Consider the following 15,723-nt stretch of genomic DNA (forward strand, 5'->3'; position numbering starts at 1 on the left):
AAGGATTACTTAGAAACCCTAAAAAAGCTATTATTATCTTGGGAAGAAAGAAGAAGGAGATTTCTAACATGAAAAGGTCGATTGCTTGCAAATTCTTGGTCAAATGCACTGTAACGAGGTCAAGAAACAAGAATTGAAGTATTATTCGTGTAGCGGCTTGATGCACTAGGTTTATTTAATTGAGTAGTTATAAATCTGCTATTCACAATATAGTATAAGATAATCTACTAAAGCAATTTGATTCTAGGTAATGTGTTCAAATTATTTCGAAGTAAAGGGGTTAGGCACCCTTCAAAATCCACAATTATGATTCCCGACTGAGTTCTTTTTTTTCTTTTCAAATTGAGGAGGAGAATAAAATAATGTACAAATATAATAAACATGCAATATACACAATAAAATAAAATAATAATTATCGGCAAGTTTGTCTAACATCGATATATACAAAATAACAAATAAAAATATATTTTGAGCTCTTCGAATAGCTTCAAGGAGCGGCTTCAGAGTACCTGTAAAGACACTTAATAAAAGTATTAGTAATAGATAAATGTGAATAAAAACAAATTAATCAAATAATAACTTAATAATAAAAATTCATCTTATGAACATGAGAGACCTTGAAAATCGATGGTAATTTTTTCATCAGCCAATTTTAACAATAAAGAACGTAAATATGAACTAAATTTCTGTCTTTTAACATTGTGGAGGCCTCCAAAATCGACGAAGAGATTTTATCATTGACCATTTTAACAATTTTAACAAACAAGTTATATGAACTTAAACTAAAAAATTTCATCTTTTAACTTTGGGGAAGCCTCCAAAGCCTAGAGAGAGATTTTATTATTGGCCATAAAACAACAAAACTATTTATCTACTCTAGAATAAAGAAACAAAAATGAATATTAATAACAAACAAAATAATTAAAGTTCATTGAAAAATGTAAGTCAACAAAAATTATTCTATAACCCTAACGAATAATAAAAATAATTAGATAATAAATTAAGAGCAACATAACAAATAATCAAATTAAAAATATATATATATAAAATGAATCAAAATGATCTAAACAATGGTTTTAATAATCGAATGGTGGCTTTACAAACATTTTTCTAAGCTAAAAATAATAATTATAAATAAATAATAAAAATAACATTATGCAAGTCAAATGAAAAACTCATTACTACACCAACGAAATAACATCTAAACAAATCAATAAAACCACACTGAATGGCAATATTAGAAACTTAAAGCAAAAAATAAAAACACAACTACTGGAGTGACAAGACAAGATTTTTCAAACAAATAATAGCTAAAAACATTAATAAAAATAATAATCAAAACACGAAAGAATATGGCAACACAAAGAGATTTTTGGTGGCTTTCTGGTGGCAATGAAGTGAGGAGAGAAGAGAAGGACGACCAGTGGTGGTTGGGTGGTGATTGGCTGAAAAGTTTGCGGGAAAGGCAATGAATAGTAAAAAAAGTAAAATAATGTAAAAAAATTATGAAAATTGAACACCCCCCCACCCCCAAATTCTAAAATTTATTCACGACCATCAAAAACCTAATGGACCAACTATTACATATATAGGGAGTTGAAAATTATGGGCCCAAGTTATGATTTGAGGTTGTGACCCAAAAATTATCGATTGATAAAATATTTGTGTATGTAAATTATATTCGAATTTGAATGAATTTTTAGACTTTGCAGAATATCAAAATGAATATTAACAATGTAACAGAGAAAAAATGAATATGAAAAATGTAATGAACGTATTCAATTACATGTATAAAATGCAATTTAGCAGAAATAATGATTTTATAAGAAATGAACAAATATTTGAACGTCTGACTGTGACAAAATATTATAAACATAACAATTGATAAAAATCTTAATACTTTGAGACGATGATGATTACCATCAAATTTCATTAAAATGACAAAAAAAATATATTTTGAATTATTTAAAATAACATAATCAAAAAGTATAAATTTTAAAACTATCAGACCAAAATTTGGTGTCAACACACGGTCCATGAGCCCTGTCGTGGTTCACTACTTCAGGTCATTTTCTACAAAAAAAAAATTCAGTGGTCTGATTTTCAAGGTAAGTAGAATGCTCGACTGTACTTTATTCATAGTCATATGTGTTCATTAGGTTTATATTCCTAGAAGACTTAAAACATCATGTCAAATAAATGAGGAACGGACGAAAATAACACTCCTCAAAATGTGAAATTAAAGAAGATAAAAGATAAATTAATTGTATAGCAAACGTGGGGGTCGCACAACTTAAGCCTATGTCATGGGACTATTTATTCAGTCGTGAAAGTACCACTAACTTTTAGTGCGTGGTCATGCAACAAATTTCTTCTTCATGCAATAGTTCGTGCATACTTTGTAGTGGTCATCAATATGAAATTTACTATTTTAGCACATAATTTGATTTAGAAATGGTCAAAAACATTAGAATGAAAACTTCAAGACCTGTCATTTGATTGGTATTAGGCACAAAGCTCTTCATATGCTAGGAGTTCCTTATGACCTTAATTAATTCCTATCCAATAAACTTTACATACTTATGATTAAATTTTAGCACTAATGGACAATTAAAAATATGTAATGACTCAATTGGTCATTTTTAGTAAGATTGTGAATTTACACTTTTTTTCCTTTCGATTTTGACTGTGAGTCTTTAATGATTGAGTCTTAAAAGTTGGTGTCAAACTTTGAGTTTAAAATTGAAAATATTTGAGTTTGAAAGGCTAATATTGTTAAGAAAGTAATTTTTATTGTCTTTTTGGAGTTCAAGTGACGGAATATAATTGTCAATTCCATCAAATCCGAAATGTAGAATATGGTCTGTAAGTGTCCTCGGTTTCAATTTTGAAGTCTTTTTGGGAATTTAAGATACTATGTTGGAAATTCTTGAGAAATTAGTGTTTGGATTGACTTTGGTCAACATTGAGGGTTCGGATGGTTGAATATAAATTTTGAGAATTTTATTGGATTCAGGGGATGATTGTAGGCATAAGAGAGGTCTTTGTCAATTTTTGAGAGGTTTCGAGTTTGTTTTGGTCTTTTTAAGCGTATGATAGTTTATCGTAGTTTCAAAAATGTCGGATTAAGGAGCTCATATTCATGTTTCGGCAGTTTCATTGAGTTTAAAACGTCGAGTAATCAAATTGCTTATATAATTTGTGTGTATGAGGTTCTAATCAAATCTTGAGGGTCCTTTATTGTTTTCAAAGTTGACTAATTTTTTGGTGTCTAGGATTTGTTATTTTTTGTGTTTGTGAAAGAATGGTTTCTTTTGCAATCTTCATGAAAGCGAAGGTCTGATTGCAAATGTGAAGGGCAGAGGGCCTGATCATAGCAATCGCAAAGGATTGGTCACTTTCACGAAGGCAAAGACCCTGACATTTGGGGTTCACTTTTGCAAACCCATGATCATTTTGTGATATCAGAGGAGAGTTTTAACCTGCCATTTTTGGGGCTTAAGTCTTATTTTTCATTTTGAGTTTGTTAAACTCTTAAAAGGTGATTTTGAAGAGATTTCTTATACTAGTCATTTACCAATCAAAATTTCAAATTTTGATGTTAAAATTCATGGTTAATTATTTTAAGTAAAGAATTTCAGATTCAAAATTCATTTTCAAAATTAGGTTTTGAGTTGATTGAAATTTTTTCCAAAGTATATGATGTAGGTATTATTATTATTTTAAAAATTTATTGTGATATTTATTATAAATTGTGTGGCTCTAGACATTAATAGGGGAGTGGAGTTGTTAGTTGAATTAAGGTAAGTGATCTACCAAATCTTTTATTCTATTAGGATCCATGTATTTTTCCTTTATTGTGTATATTAGGAGTAATGGGGATTAAGTATGGCAACAGGACTGGGAGGTCCCGATACCGGTCCCCTTCCGTCCCGATCTGTTACAGGTTTGGTCTGGTTTTTGGCTAGTCCAGTAAGGACCAGTAGCTACGGGATCCAGGACAGGTAACGGGACGGAAACCAATTAATCTCAATCTGGTAAATCTCGATCCGAATTGTTTTTTAAAAAATAATTAAAGGAACTAACTGTTGAGAGCTGCTGGGTGACATGCAGTGGGGCCCACCAACGGCTCTTTCACCCCATTTATTCTACCTCGCACTCCCCACCCCACTAGCTTTTTTAATACCTCACAATTTTAGAAACTACATATTCACCTTTTTATTGCCTATAAATACCCCAAAACTTTCATTCTTTTCACTCACAAAAAGATCATCTTCTATTCTGTCAACTCTCTGCCCTCTAATATCTTATTCTTGTTGAAATTATGAATTTGATCTTTGGAAATTTAATTTGGAGCTTCAAAATTCATCTTTTAACTTTCAATTTTTGGCTTTCGGTCATACACGTCTACTTTTTTAAATAGATGTTCCGTACGTTCTTTCCTACTTCCATCTCATTTTTTTCATTTAGTTATTTATTTATTTGCAACAATTATTTAATTATTTTATGAGTAATTATTTGTTAATTTGTTTGCATTACATTTTCGATTTATATATAATTTAGTAATTTATAACTCACTTTCAATATTTGAATATGAGTTCCGGTAAAAAGGTTGTTAAAAAAGGTAAAAAAAAAATATAGTTGAGACGGTTAAAAATATGACAAACTTTATATCCACTAATAAAAAAATCGACAGTTCTTCTAAATCTAAAACTAAAAAATCTAGTGTAGTAAGAATTAATACGGATGATTATACACATGTTAATGATAGTATTTTTGATATTGATAGTAATTCTGGATTTTTTAGATCCTTATCATGAACATTTACAAAGAAGGTTTGGTAATTTTGATGTGGAATTGCTTGAAGATGATGAACATGATAATGTTGATAATTATATATTGATACGCCTAATTTTGATGATGAAACTTAGCCACCTATGGCTACTAGTACTCATAGTCCCTCTCTTAGTACCGCTCCTAGTCCCTCTCCCTTTCGTTGTCCTGCTCCCATTTCCCCCGCACATCTTAGGCTTAAGGTAGAACGTGCTAAAAAATCAGTTATGTGGCAATTTATGACTCAAAATGAAGATAAAACACAAGCTATTTGTAATAAATGTAAACATAGATCCAATCATAAAACTGTAGGAAAACAAGGTGGGACGGGACATTTGAGTAATCATTTAATGTCATGTTGTAAAAATGAATTTTTACATGCTAAAGCGGTAGCCAAAGCTAAAAAGAGTGGCACCCCCTTCCTGAAATTGTAGGAGTAGGCGGCTCTAATATGGCCCAAACACAATTAAAGTCTTCGAAAGTTTCTGGCTCTAGTTTACCATGGTCATATAGTAGAGAAAAAGATCTTAAAGAATTAGCTAAAATGATTGTTGCTATGGGTTTGTCATTTAGTTTGTGAAAATTCCGGATTTATACATTATATTCGAATTGTGTATGATTCACATTTTAGAGGTTTTTCTAGAAATACAATTAAAAAGGTTGTATTTGATTATCACGATTAACATTTTCAAATATTTGTTGTTTAATTTATTATAATAATTGTAAAAATAGCTAGTACTTCTGATATGAGTCATAGTGTAAATGGTAATAATTATTTGACTGTTACTGCACATTGAATTGATGAAAATTGGAGTATGCAAAAAGAATTTTAGGTTATGAATGTTGTCAAATGCAAAACACCGGTTGTTATATAGCTGAAACAATATTAGATATTTTAGAAAATTATGAAATTTGTGATAAAATAAGTAGTATCACCTTAGATAATGCTTCAAATAATACAGTAGTTGTTGAAATGCTAAAACCATCTCTTTGCCCTTGTGAGTCGTATATTGTAGAAATGTTAGGTTGGACTGATATGCATATTGTAGTTTGAGTAGGTTGGTTGGGATGAGAGGAGTACTTGATTTCTAGATTTTTCTATTAGATTTCTTGTTGAGTATCGTGTTGTTGGTACTCAATCCTTGCTTTTACATTTATTCAGGTTCTGAGCCAAATATAGGATGATTGCTCTTTCTGCTTGTCAAAGACCTATTGATAGGTAGTTACTTGTCATCCCGGTGGACCCTCCATTTCTTCTTTTAATGCTTTGTTCTAATTGACAAATAAAGACTTGAGGCATGTACTTATTTCATAATTCAACACTTTATGTATTAGGGTTTGTACACATAACAATAAAGTTTTGGGGTGTTAATAAAATGAATTAGTTTTTATCTTGTTCTTACTTTATCTTTCAATAATTTGGGTTGACGCTAATTTGTCTTAGTAAGGATAGACAAATATAATCACGTTCATTTTTCAAATTGTGACAAAATTACCTAGTATAAATCGATACACTTACGATGAATTATAAGGATTTAAATATAGAAGTTTTTGAGGTGTTTAGCAAATATTGATGTCCTGGTGCAATACATTAATTGTTAGAAAAAAAATAATAGGAAATATAAATTGAAGAAGAAGACGACGACTTTGAGGTGTGTAATCACTTTCTTTAATAAGATATTGTATATATACATATTGGGGAAAATACAAACAATACATGCAAACTTTTCTTAGGCTATTTATAGAAAATGTTTATATTTATAGAAGTTAAGAGATGATTTTTTATAAGATTCATGTTATTTCATGATCAAACAACTATTTATACGAGTTTATGTTCTTTTATGAAGAACTAACTTTTCATAACAATCATATTTTTTCCATGAATTGATGTGGCCGTTCAATTTAAGACCTCTATACATTACAAAATATATATATTCAAAAGTATAATAACAATGCACCGTCCCATCATGATGCAATAATATGTAATTATTTAATATTTAATAAAAAATAATGATATTCCATATTATATATTTTATACAAGTTCGAATGTTTATTTGTGTATAGTCAAAATTAAAGGACTTAAATATAAAATGAAATTAATTAAAAGAGCATATTAATGTAATCCCGTCAATTGGTCAAGCATCTTTATCATTATCTTTTGGTAAGTGACCTATTTCTCGATCCTTCCAATGTATAGAAAACTTATAGTGTATATAGCTACTACTAATTATATTTTGGTATGTGAGTAGGAAACAACTCAAAGTTGACCTATTTCTCGATCCTTCCAATCTATAGAAAACTTGTATATGTAGCTACTACTAATTATATTTTGGTATGTGAATAGGAAAAAACTCAAAGTTGTACTAATTATATTTTGGTATGTGAGTAGGAAAAAACTCCAAGTTGACTCATTTCTCCTTGTAATCTATACAAAACTTGTAGTATATATACCTACTACTAACCATACTTTTCAGACCATTCTAAAATTGCTTCACTAAGTTAATCAAGTAGTCGTATTCTTGAGTCTTCCCATTGATTTCTCCAAGTACTAAGCAAGACGTGCTGTCATTCTACGTAAGTATTTCTTCATTTCTTTTCTACCCTTTTTTGTTCCTATTTTGCAAGATTTTTTGTAAATTTATTAAATTAATTACTCCATATATACCTTGTATAGATAGATCTGAATTCTAATTAAACATCAGCATTTCATGATCTCCAAATCTAATGCTTTATATTCTGTGGAGAGTTAAAGGTAATTTTTTGTTGGTTTATAGATATTTATAAGTTATCAATGTGTCTTTTGTGATATATGGTATATTTTTGGGGAACATCTTACAAAATAATAAATCGTTCAACATGAGTTTAAGATGCGAAAATAAAGAGTCTTTCGAGACAAAAAAATATTAACTCTTTCATAAATTTATTTGATGTGAATCTAAATTATTTATATCCTTGAATTGGAATAGTCTATATATTCATGAATACTATTTGAAATCTTTCTCTTTCGTTGGATTGTTACTTTGTGCTATAACTTTAATTAGATCTTTGAAATTCTTTTTCATATTTAGTCAAAGATATTTGAAATTTCTTTAGGGACACGATGAAATATATATTGAAATAGATGGGGTTTCAAATTTAAGGTTTCATGAAAAAAATAATGTTTTGATACAAAGTGTTTTCTCTTTTTAAAATTTTCTACCATCATTGTCTTGAAAAATTGTCATGTACAATTGTGTTAACCCTAGATATATTTGAATCTTCACTAATTTTGCTATTTTGTATAAGCTGGAGAGAGAGATAATTAATTAATTCATACGATTTTCTTTTACTTTACATGGCATTATATTAGAAGTTGTAGATATGACTTAAGACAGCATTAATATAAGAGCTATAACTTAAATTTGTTATAATGACAGATATTGAGATACGATGGAAGGTGATAGTGAGAAAAGTGATGAAAGTTGGCTTAAATATTTGATAGATGGATCTGTAGAGGGAGAAGTTTCTAGCGGTGACAATATAACTGGTGGTGCATCTGTACATGAACAAGGTGAATCATCGTCGAGGAGGAAGAAAAACCATAGGCATAATGCTGATCAGATTAAGGAGCTTGAAGCGTAACTATATATATACTTAAAGCTAATTTATTTTCTACTTGTTTATTTGCTTATGTTAGTTAATTTTTATCATTGTTTAATTAATACCATTGGCAATAGGTTTTACAAAAAGAATCCAACCCCTAGCAAAAAAACACGACAAGAAATTGCAACAAAATTGTCCATGGACTTCAACCAGGTGCAAAATTGGTTCCAGAATAAAAGAACCCAAATGAAGGTAATGCATATATATCACAACATTATTTCTTAAATATGTATATAATTGATTGTTATAAAAATGAATTGTGTTATTTTTATCAGTTGCAATCGGAATGGTATGAAAATAAGATTATGAAGCAAGATAATGACAAGCTTCGCGTAGAGCATAGTGTAACAAAGGAAGCCCTGGAAAATTCAATCCGTGAGAAACATAGTAAAGAAAAGGTTGATGAGAATCAAACAAAGATTGAGCATGATCAATTGGAAGATGAAGTTAAGAGGCTTGCCTACAAATTAAGCTTATTTAATAAAGTTGTAGCGCATGATAATATTGTGTTATTGAATCTTGGCTTGGATGCCTTCAATGAGCTTTTTAGGCTATACGAAAATGGTAACCCTCTTTGGATTAGCAAATTGGATGGAAGTGGAGAAATGCTAAATATTGAGGAATATGATCGATTATTTATCCCATTAATCGATACAAAACCTGAATATTTTACAATGGAAGGCACAAGGGCATCATGTATAGTGGCTGACACCAGTATGGCATTGGTGAATATGCTGATGGATAAGGTACGTAGGCTCTTCAATATATATATATATATATATATATATATATATATATATATATACATGTTTTGACATGTTATTTTTTTTTGGTTATGTGTATTTTACATATGCAGAATCAGTGGGTAGATATGTTTCCATGCATTGTTGGAAAAACATATGCTACTGATGTGATTTCAACTGGCATGGCTGGAAATAAGAGCACTTCTCTTCTATTGGTATTTCTATTTACTATTGATGAAAATTACACACACACACACATATATATATATATATATTATTATTATTCATGCACTAACAACTTGGAAGTAATGATTTTTGCAGATTAAAACTGAATTTCAAATCATTTCTGACCTAGTTTCTGTTCGCGAAGTTGAATTTCTTCGCTTCTGTAAGAAACATGCTGAAGATGTCTGGGCTATTGTTGATGTATCTATCGACGAAATTAAAAGTTGCCGCAGGCTCCCATCTGGCTGTATTTTACGAGATATGCCAGATGGTTTTTGTAAGGTAATTCAAAATAAATTGTGTTTTTATTTTGCATCCCATCTCTTAGGCCTTTATATTTTTCTTAATTTTATTCTTGTTGATTTACTTTTAGACCACCCACCCTCGCACCCCCTATTACCACCTCAAATTTAAGTTTGTTTTTTAAAAATATTTTTAACCTTAAAATTTTATTTTTTCACTCCTATTCTCGACCTCCCACCCCACTAGCCCCCTACAAATCCCCCACTAGCCCCCTACCAACCCCCCACTAGCCCCCTACTAGATCCCACCACTAGCCCCCTACCAGCACCCCACCCCACTAGCCCCGTATCATTCCCCCCGCCCCCACGGCCACACCTACCACGAAAAAAATTTAAGTTTATTTTTTTAAAAAAAATCAACTTGAAAAATTATTTACTGCTTTAATAAAAAAAAAGATATTGCTCAATAATATTTTTCATTCAACAACCAAACACTAAAAAAAATTTCGAAAAATATTTCATACTCACCAATAAAACATGCGAAAATAAGTCAAATATATACTTGTTTTCCATATAAAACATTTTCCTTTCATGCCAAACACACCCTTAATCCATTGTAGTACTTTGTTCTTTATCTGAATTTTTCTTTATATATTCGGAATGAGAAAGATCCACTTTCCTCTAGGTTTGAGTTATGCAACTATTTGGTTTTGTTTGAAACATGTTATATCCTTTCTTAATAAAGAATTGTTTTTATTATTCTTCACCTTCTAACCTTGCAATAAAATTCTAATAATTTACTTTGTTTATGCTCACTTTCAATTTCATTCAAATTAATATATTTATATCATTAATTTGTTGCTTTCTTTTGCAAAAAAGTTTCTCCATTTTTTCTTTTGGTTTCCTTGTATCCCTCACGTCATGTCAAATGTACGACCCAAATATAAAGAAATTTTATTTTAATTAATTTCTCTGTATTGATTTTGTAATATTTGATTAAATATTTGCAGGTTACTTGGATCGAGCACACGGAATATAATGAAAATCTTGTCCACGAATGGTATCGCTCTTTGATAAAGGCTGGTATGGCATTTGGTGCTCAAAGGTGGATCGCTTCTTTGCAAAGACAACATCACTTCTTGAAAATGATGAAGTCAGCTGTTGATCCCACAGGTAATAATAATAATAATAATGGGTTCATTTATTTATTTTTTAATACTTTAAAAAAATTGTTTATTTTTTTTATAATTTGTGTCAGTTGAGTTAAGTGGTGAGAGAGGTATAAGAAAAATGGCTCAACGAATGACAGATATGTTTTGTACGGGGGTTTGTGGAACCAAGCATAACTGGGAACTAATTCAACCAGCAACTAACGAAAATCCAAAGTTAATGATGAGGACTAATGTAAGTGACCCAAGTGAATACGTTGGTGTGATATTAAGTGCTACAAAGACCATCTGGTTACCGACGCAACAACAAACGTTGTTCAAATTCTTCAATAATGAACAAACAAGGAGCCAGTGGGATGTATTGTACAACAATTCTACCATGGAACGAATGATCCAATTTTCTAAGGGTCAAAACATCGACAGCAACATTTCTATTTATTTTGCTCATGTGAGTGGTTCAATTGATTCATTCTACTTTCTTCTTTTTTTTTAAGTCGATTTATAAATAATAATATTATTGTTTTGATTCGAACATGTGCGTAGGGGGATGAATCTTGTGCTAGTCGAGTGATTTTGCAAGATACGTGCACGGATGAAAGTGGATCAATTTTGGTTTATGCTACAATTGGTTCTCAAGAAATGGATAAAGTGATTGATGGGGGAGACTCTTCTTGGGTGGCTCTCTTCTCAAATGGAATAGCAATAGCGCCCGATTGTAATCGCAATCTTTTGGCAGCTAATGATACTTGTGAGGAGATGGATAATGGGTTCGAAGATGGATCAATGGTGACTATCAATTTTCAAATGATGGGGAACATGCTTCCAGATACAACTCTTTCTATGGAGTTGGTCAAACAAGCAAATGGACTCATCTCACACACTGTTCACAAGATCAAGAGTGCTCTGAAATGCTGGTGATACCATCCATGGATTTGTTATGTGTTTTAACTCTCTTATGTATTTCTTGTTTTGGATCATAATAATATTAGCAGATTGAACTATTTTGAGTTTATCTAAGACAATTCATATTGATATTTGATTCTCTATTGCATGTTTGATTTTGTTTTGCATTAATGGTCTTGATCTCAAGCCAATTTTATACTCCCTCCATTTTAAAAAAAATAACTTTTTTCCCTTTATAAGTATGTTTCAAAAAGAATAAACTTTTTCTTTTATCTTTTTAACATTTTAATTTCAGTTTTTCACGTGATATTTTTAAGGTCACAAGATCAATTATACATTTGACTAACTTTAATTTAGAATCACAAGATTCAAAAGTCTTATTTATATTTTTAAACTATGTGTCAAGTCAAATCAAATCATTATTTGTGAAACAGAGAAAGTAATAGTCTGAGTGAAAAAAAAAAGAGAAGAAATAACGATATTTTGAATCTCACATTTGTTATTAAATACTATCTTTTTGCATTAAACAAACACATTCACCTAATAAATATAATGTAGCTTATCGGGAAGAAAAATGATTGTATCATATTTAAAAAACTTTGAAGTGATAAATTCGATCATTCGCTAAGTGCTGAGAAGTAACGATTAACTATTTGAGATTTATAGAAATTTTGAATTGGAAGCATCCTAAGGAATATGTTTTGATAAATTCATTATCATCATAGATTACCAGTATTTATAATAAAATGTAAGTATTGACTATATTTTCCACATAAATAAATAATTATTATGTCTTACTTTCAAATAAACTCACACAATATTATATTACTTTATATATAATTTTAATTGTTATTGTATTCTTCAATACACTGAGTAACTTTCTACTATTTTAAAAGCTTTTCATATATTGCATGTGTATTGTTGCTTTATATTGAGTTGAGTACCTAAAGTCAAATATCATATCTTTGAGTTGAACATCTAACCTTTGAGTTGAGTGTCTAATTTTTGAGTTGAGTGTCTTATTCTTGAGATGAGTTGATTTGAGTAAGTTTGAGAAGAGGTAAGTATGTTTTTTTTATTAAGTTAAAGTTTATGTTATTTTTAGAATTTATGTTACATGCTCGTAAGTTTCACGTACTGAGTCATTTGGCCTGCATCCTTTCTATAACGACCTGTTTAGTCGTTTTGAGCAGCAGATTTTATTTCTGGAAAAACTGGCTGAGACGACGGATCCCACGACGGATCGTCATGGGAACGACGGACTGTCGAGGGGGTCTCGTTCCAAAACACTTAGAATTCTGAAATTTGGGTACTGAAATCGACTCACTGAACTTCGTGACGACATGGCAGGACGGACCGTCGTGGGCACGACGGACCGTCACAGACTCTTCAAGGAATTGAGTCTCTGAACTCTGTGATGAAAGCAGCAGGACGGACCGTCGTAGGCACGAAAGACCGTCACAGGCTGCGTAATCCCAGGCTGAGTCGGAATTCTTTAAATGTTTTAAGAGACGTTTTGGACTATTCCTGCTATAATTATAAATTTAGTGGGTTAATGTTAATAATTTAACTACTTGAGGGTTAAAGGAGATAACCTTGAATTAATTAATGGGTTAATTCATCATCTTTTATACTTAATTATATGTTAATTAGGGTAAACGAAAGAGGGTTTGAATAAGAAAAATAGAAAGAACAAGGAGAGGGAAAGAGAACGATCGAGAGAAGAGGGAAACGAAGAGGAAACAAAGCTTTGGGAAATTGCTTGCTTGATCACGAATCTTCGGTGGAGGTAGGTTATGGTTTTTATACTATTCGTAGTAGACTCTTAATAGCGAATGATATGTGTTGGGTAGTATTATAAAACCTTTCATATGCTTAATTGTGTGCTTACATGATGTGATTATATAGTTGTGATGAATAAGCATGATGAGTCTATTGAATTTCTAATCCTAAATTTACCTTGTTAATGATGATGCCTTGGTATAAAAGAAGGCTTGATGAACTAAAGTAATGAGATTGATGATGCCTTGGTATAAAAGAAGGCTTGATGAACTAAAGTAATGAGATTGATGATGCCTTGGTATAAAAGAAGGCTTGATGAATTAATAGAATGAGATTAGGGAATCGGGTGTCATGAATCGACACGTAGAATTAGGGGATCGGGTGTCACGAACCGACACGTAGAATTAGGGGATCGGGTGTCACGAACCGACACGTAGAATTAGGGGATCGGGTGTCACGAACCGACACGTAGAATTAGGGGATCGGGTGTTACGAACTGACACGTAGAATTAGGGGATCGGGTGTCACGAACTGACACGTAGAATTAGGGGATCGGGTGTCACGAACCGACACGTAAAATTAGGGGATCGGGTGTCACGAATCGACACGTAGAATTAGGGGATCGGGTATCACGAACCGACACGTAGAATTAGGGGATCGGAGTGTCACGTTCCGGCACATAGTAGTAGGAGAGCGGAGTGTCACGTACTGGCACAAGAGGAATAAAGATAATGAATCTTGAAATTACGTTAATAAATTCGAATGAAAAGAACCTATATCCCAAATGAGTATGGTGTGGAAACTTGAGTTCTCATAGGTGTGTTTGATGTGGTTACACATGATTTGTGAACTTGTTGCTTTCACCTGTTGAGGAATATGGTTGATTTTATGTTATTATCTGATATATACTGTTTTCTATTTTGAGTTGGTCAATGATATCTACTCAGTACTTGTGGTTGTACTGACCCCTACTTGTAATTGTTTTTCTTTGTTATTTGTGGAGTACAGCAAACGTACCGTCATCTTTAACTCAACCGCAACTCTAGTCAGTCTTCGTCACACCAGATTTCAGGGTAAGCTAAAGCTTCTAGCTTGGACTGGATCTTCTTCTTCATGTCTTGATGCCTTGAAGTTCTGGCATAGACTAGCCATTATTTATGTTTAGTTTCTGAGATACTCTTAGCTTTAGTAATTTAAGGATAGATGTTCTTGTGATGATGACTTCAAGATTTTGGGGATAATAACAAGTGTTTGAGTTTTAGAAGTTATTAATCTATTTTTATTAATGAGTTTTAAGTCTTCTGCATTGTATTCTGTCTATTATGGTTAAAATGTTGGGGTTTGGATTGGTTGGTTCGCTCACATAGGAGGGTAAGTGTGGGTGCCACTCGCGGCTCGATTTGGGTCGTGACAAACTTGGTATTAGAGCATTAAGTTCGTTGGTCTCATCACACAAGAATGAGTCTAGTAGAGTCTTGAGGAACGGTAAGGGGACGCCTTTACTTTTCTTTGAGAGGCTATAAGACTTTAGGAAAATTCCATTCTTTCTTTCTTTCTTTCGTGCTATTACTTGGGTCCAATTGGTATCTAGGTGATACAAATTGGTATCTGACCATCTTCACTCTATTTCGCAGATGGTTAGAACTAGAGCAACGACTGCGCCAACACCAACACCGGCAAGACAAGAAGCGTCTGAGCCAGCCACTGGGGCTGTAGCTCGAAGCGGAGTAGTGGCAAGAGATCGTGGGAGGACGTCCTCTAGAGAAAGAGGACAAGCACCTAGCCCATCTGGTACTAGGGCGGTGTCTCCTCTACCGACTGAGGAAGTGGTAAGAGAGGGTGAGGAAGGGGAGAATGAACAAGTACAGAATGAGGGATTGTCACCCCAACCTACCCCAGAGATGATCAATCAAGTTCTTGCTTATCTTAGCGGGTTATCTGATCAGGGCCAGACACCTCCAGTGTTTTCTGCACCAGTACCTCAGGTTCCGAAGGTACAACTTGCAGCTACTGTGGCTCCCCGCATGGATGCCTCATTGGAAATAGGCACGTTTCCTCGTCTGACTACAACGCCTATAATGACAAATGATCAGCATGAACTTTTCAGTAAGTTCTTGAAATTGAAACCTCCAGTCTTCAAGGGTGCTGAATCTGAGGATGCCTATGATTTTCTGGTTGACTGTC

General features: G+C 32.2%; 2 protein-coding genes across 3 annotated transcripts; both read left to right on the forward strand.

Annotated features, from left to right (window-relative positions):
* Positions 1 to 8,262: 8,262 nt before the first annotated feature.
* Positions 8,263 to 9,870, forward strand: LOC101257570 (homeobox-leucine zipper protein ANTHOCYANINLESS 2-like). Its single transcript, XM_026031720.1, has 6 exons — positions 8,263 to 8,450; positions 8,550 to 8,667; positions 8,751 to 9,221; positions 9,332 to 9,433; positions 9,540 to 9,725; positions 9,817 to 9,870. The coding sequence occupies exons 1-6, from the start codon at positions 8,263 to 8,265 to the stop codon at positions 9,868 to 9,870; spliced, it is 1,119 nt and encodes a 372-aa protein (XP_025887505.1).
* Positions 9,871 to 10,368: 498 nt separating this feature from the next.
* On the forward strand, positions 10,369 to 11,855 carry LOC112941636 (homeobox-leucine zipper protein ROC5-like). 2 transcript variants are annotated; one of them, XM_026031341.2, is made up of 4 exons: positions 10,369 to 10,615; positions 10,696 to 10,858; positions 10,944 to 11,302; positions 11,398 to 11,855. In XM_026031341.2, exons 1-4 carry the CDS (start codon positions 10,607 to 10,609, stop codon positions 11,770 to 11,772), a joined length of 906 nt encoding a protein of 301 aa, XP_025887126.1. In that variant the 5' UTR covers positions 10,369 to 10,606; the 3' UTR covers positions 11,773 to 11,855. The 2 variants fall into 2 exon arrangements, with proteins under 2 accessions (XP_025887126.1, XP_025887127.1); XM_026031342.2 differs by having other exon boundaries at positions 10,442 to 10,615; positions 10,995 to 11,302.
* Positions 11,856 to 15,723: the final 3,868 nt, after the last annotated feature.

Source organism: Solanum lycopersicum, chromosome 6 (assembly GCF_036512215.1).
Source record: "Solanum lycopersicum chromosome 6, SLM_r2.1".
In the NCBI taxonomy this organism is placed as follows: domain Eukaryota; kingdom Viridiplantae; phylum Streptophyta; class Magnoliopsida; order Solanales; family Solanaceae; genus Solanum; species Solanum lycopersicum.

Coding starts and splice junctions, on each gene's coding strand:
- LOC101257570 (XM_026031720.1), top strand. CDS start 8,263: ATGGAAGGTGATAGTGAGAAAAGTGATGAAAGTTGGCTTAAATATTTG. Junction 8,451..8,549: donor CAGATTAAGGAGCTTGAAGC/GTAACTATATAT, acceptor CATTGGCAATAG/GTTTTACAAAAAGAATCCAA. Junction 9,726..9,816: donor TGCCAGATGGTTTTTGTAAG/GTAATTCAAAAT, acceptor ATTTACTTTTAG/ACCACCCACCCTCGCACCCC.
- LOC112941636 (XM_026031341.2), top strand. Junction 10,859..10,943: donor GTCAGCTGTTGATCCCACAG/GTAATAATAATA, acceptor AATTTGTGTCAG/TTGAGTTAAGTGGTGAGAGA. Junction 11,303..11,397: donor TTTCTATTTATTTTGCTCAT/GTGAGTGGTTCA, acceptor ACATGTGCGTAG/GGGGATGAATCTTGTGCTAG.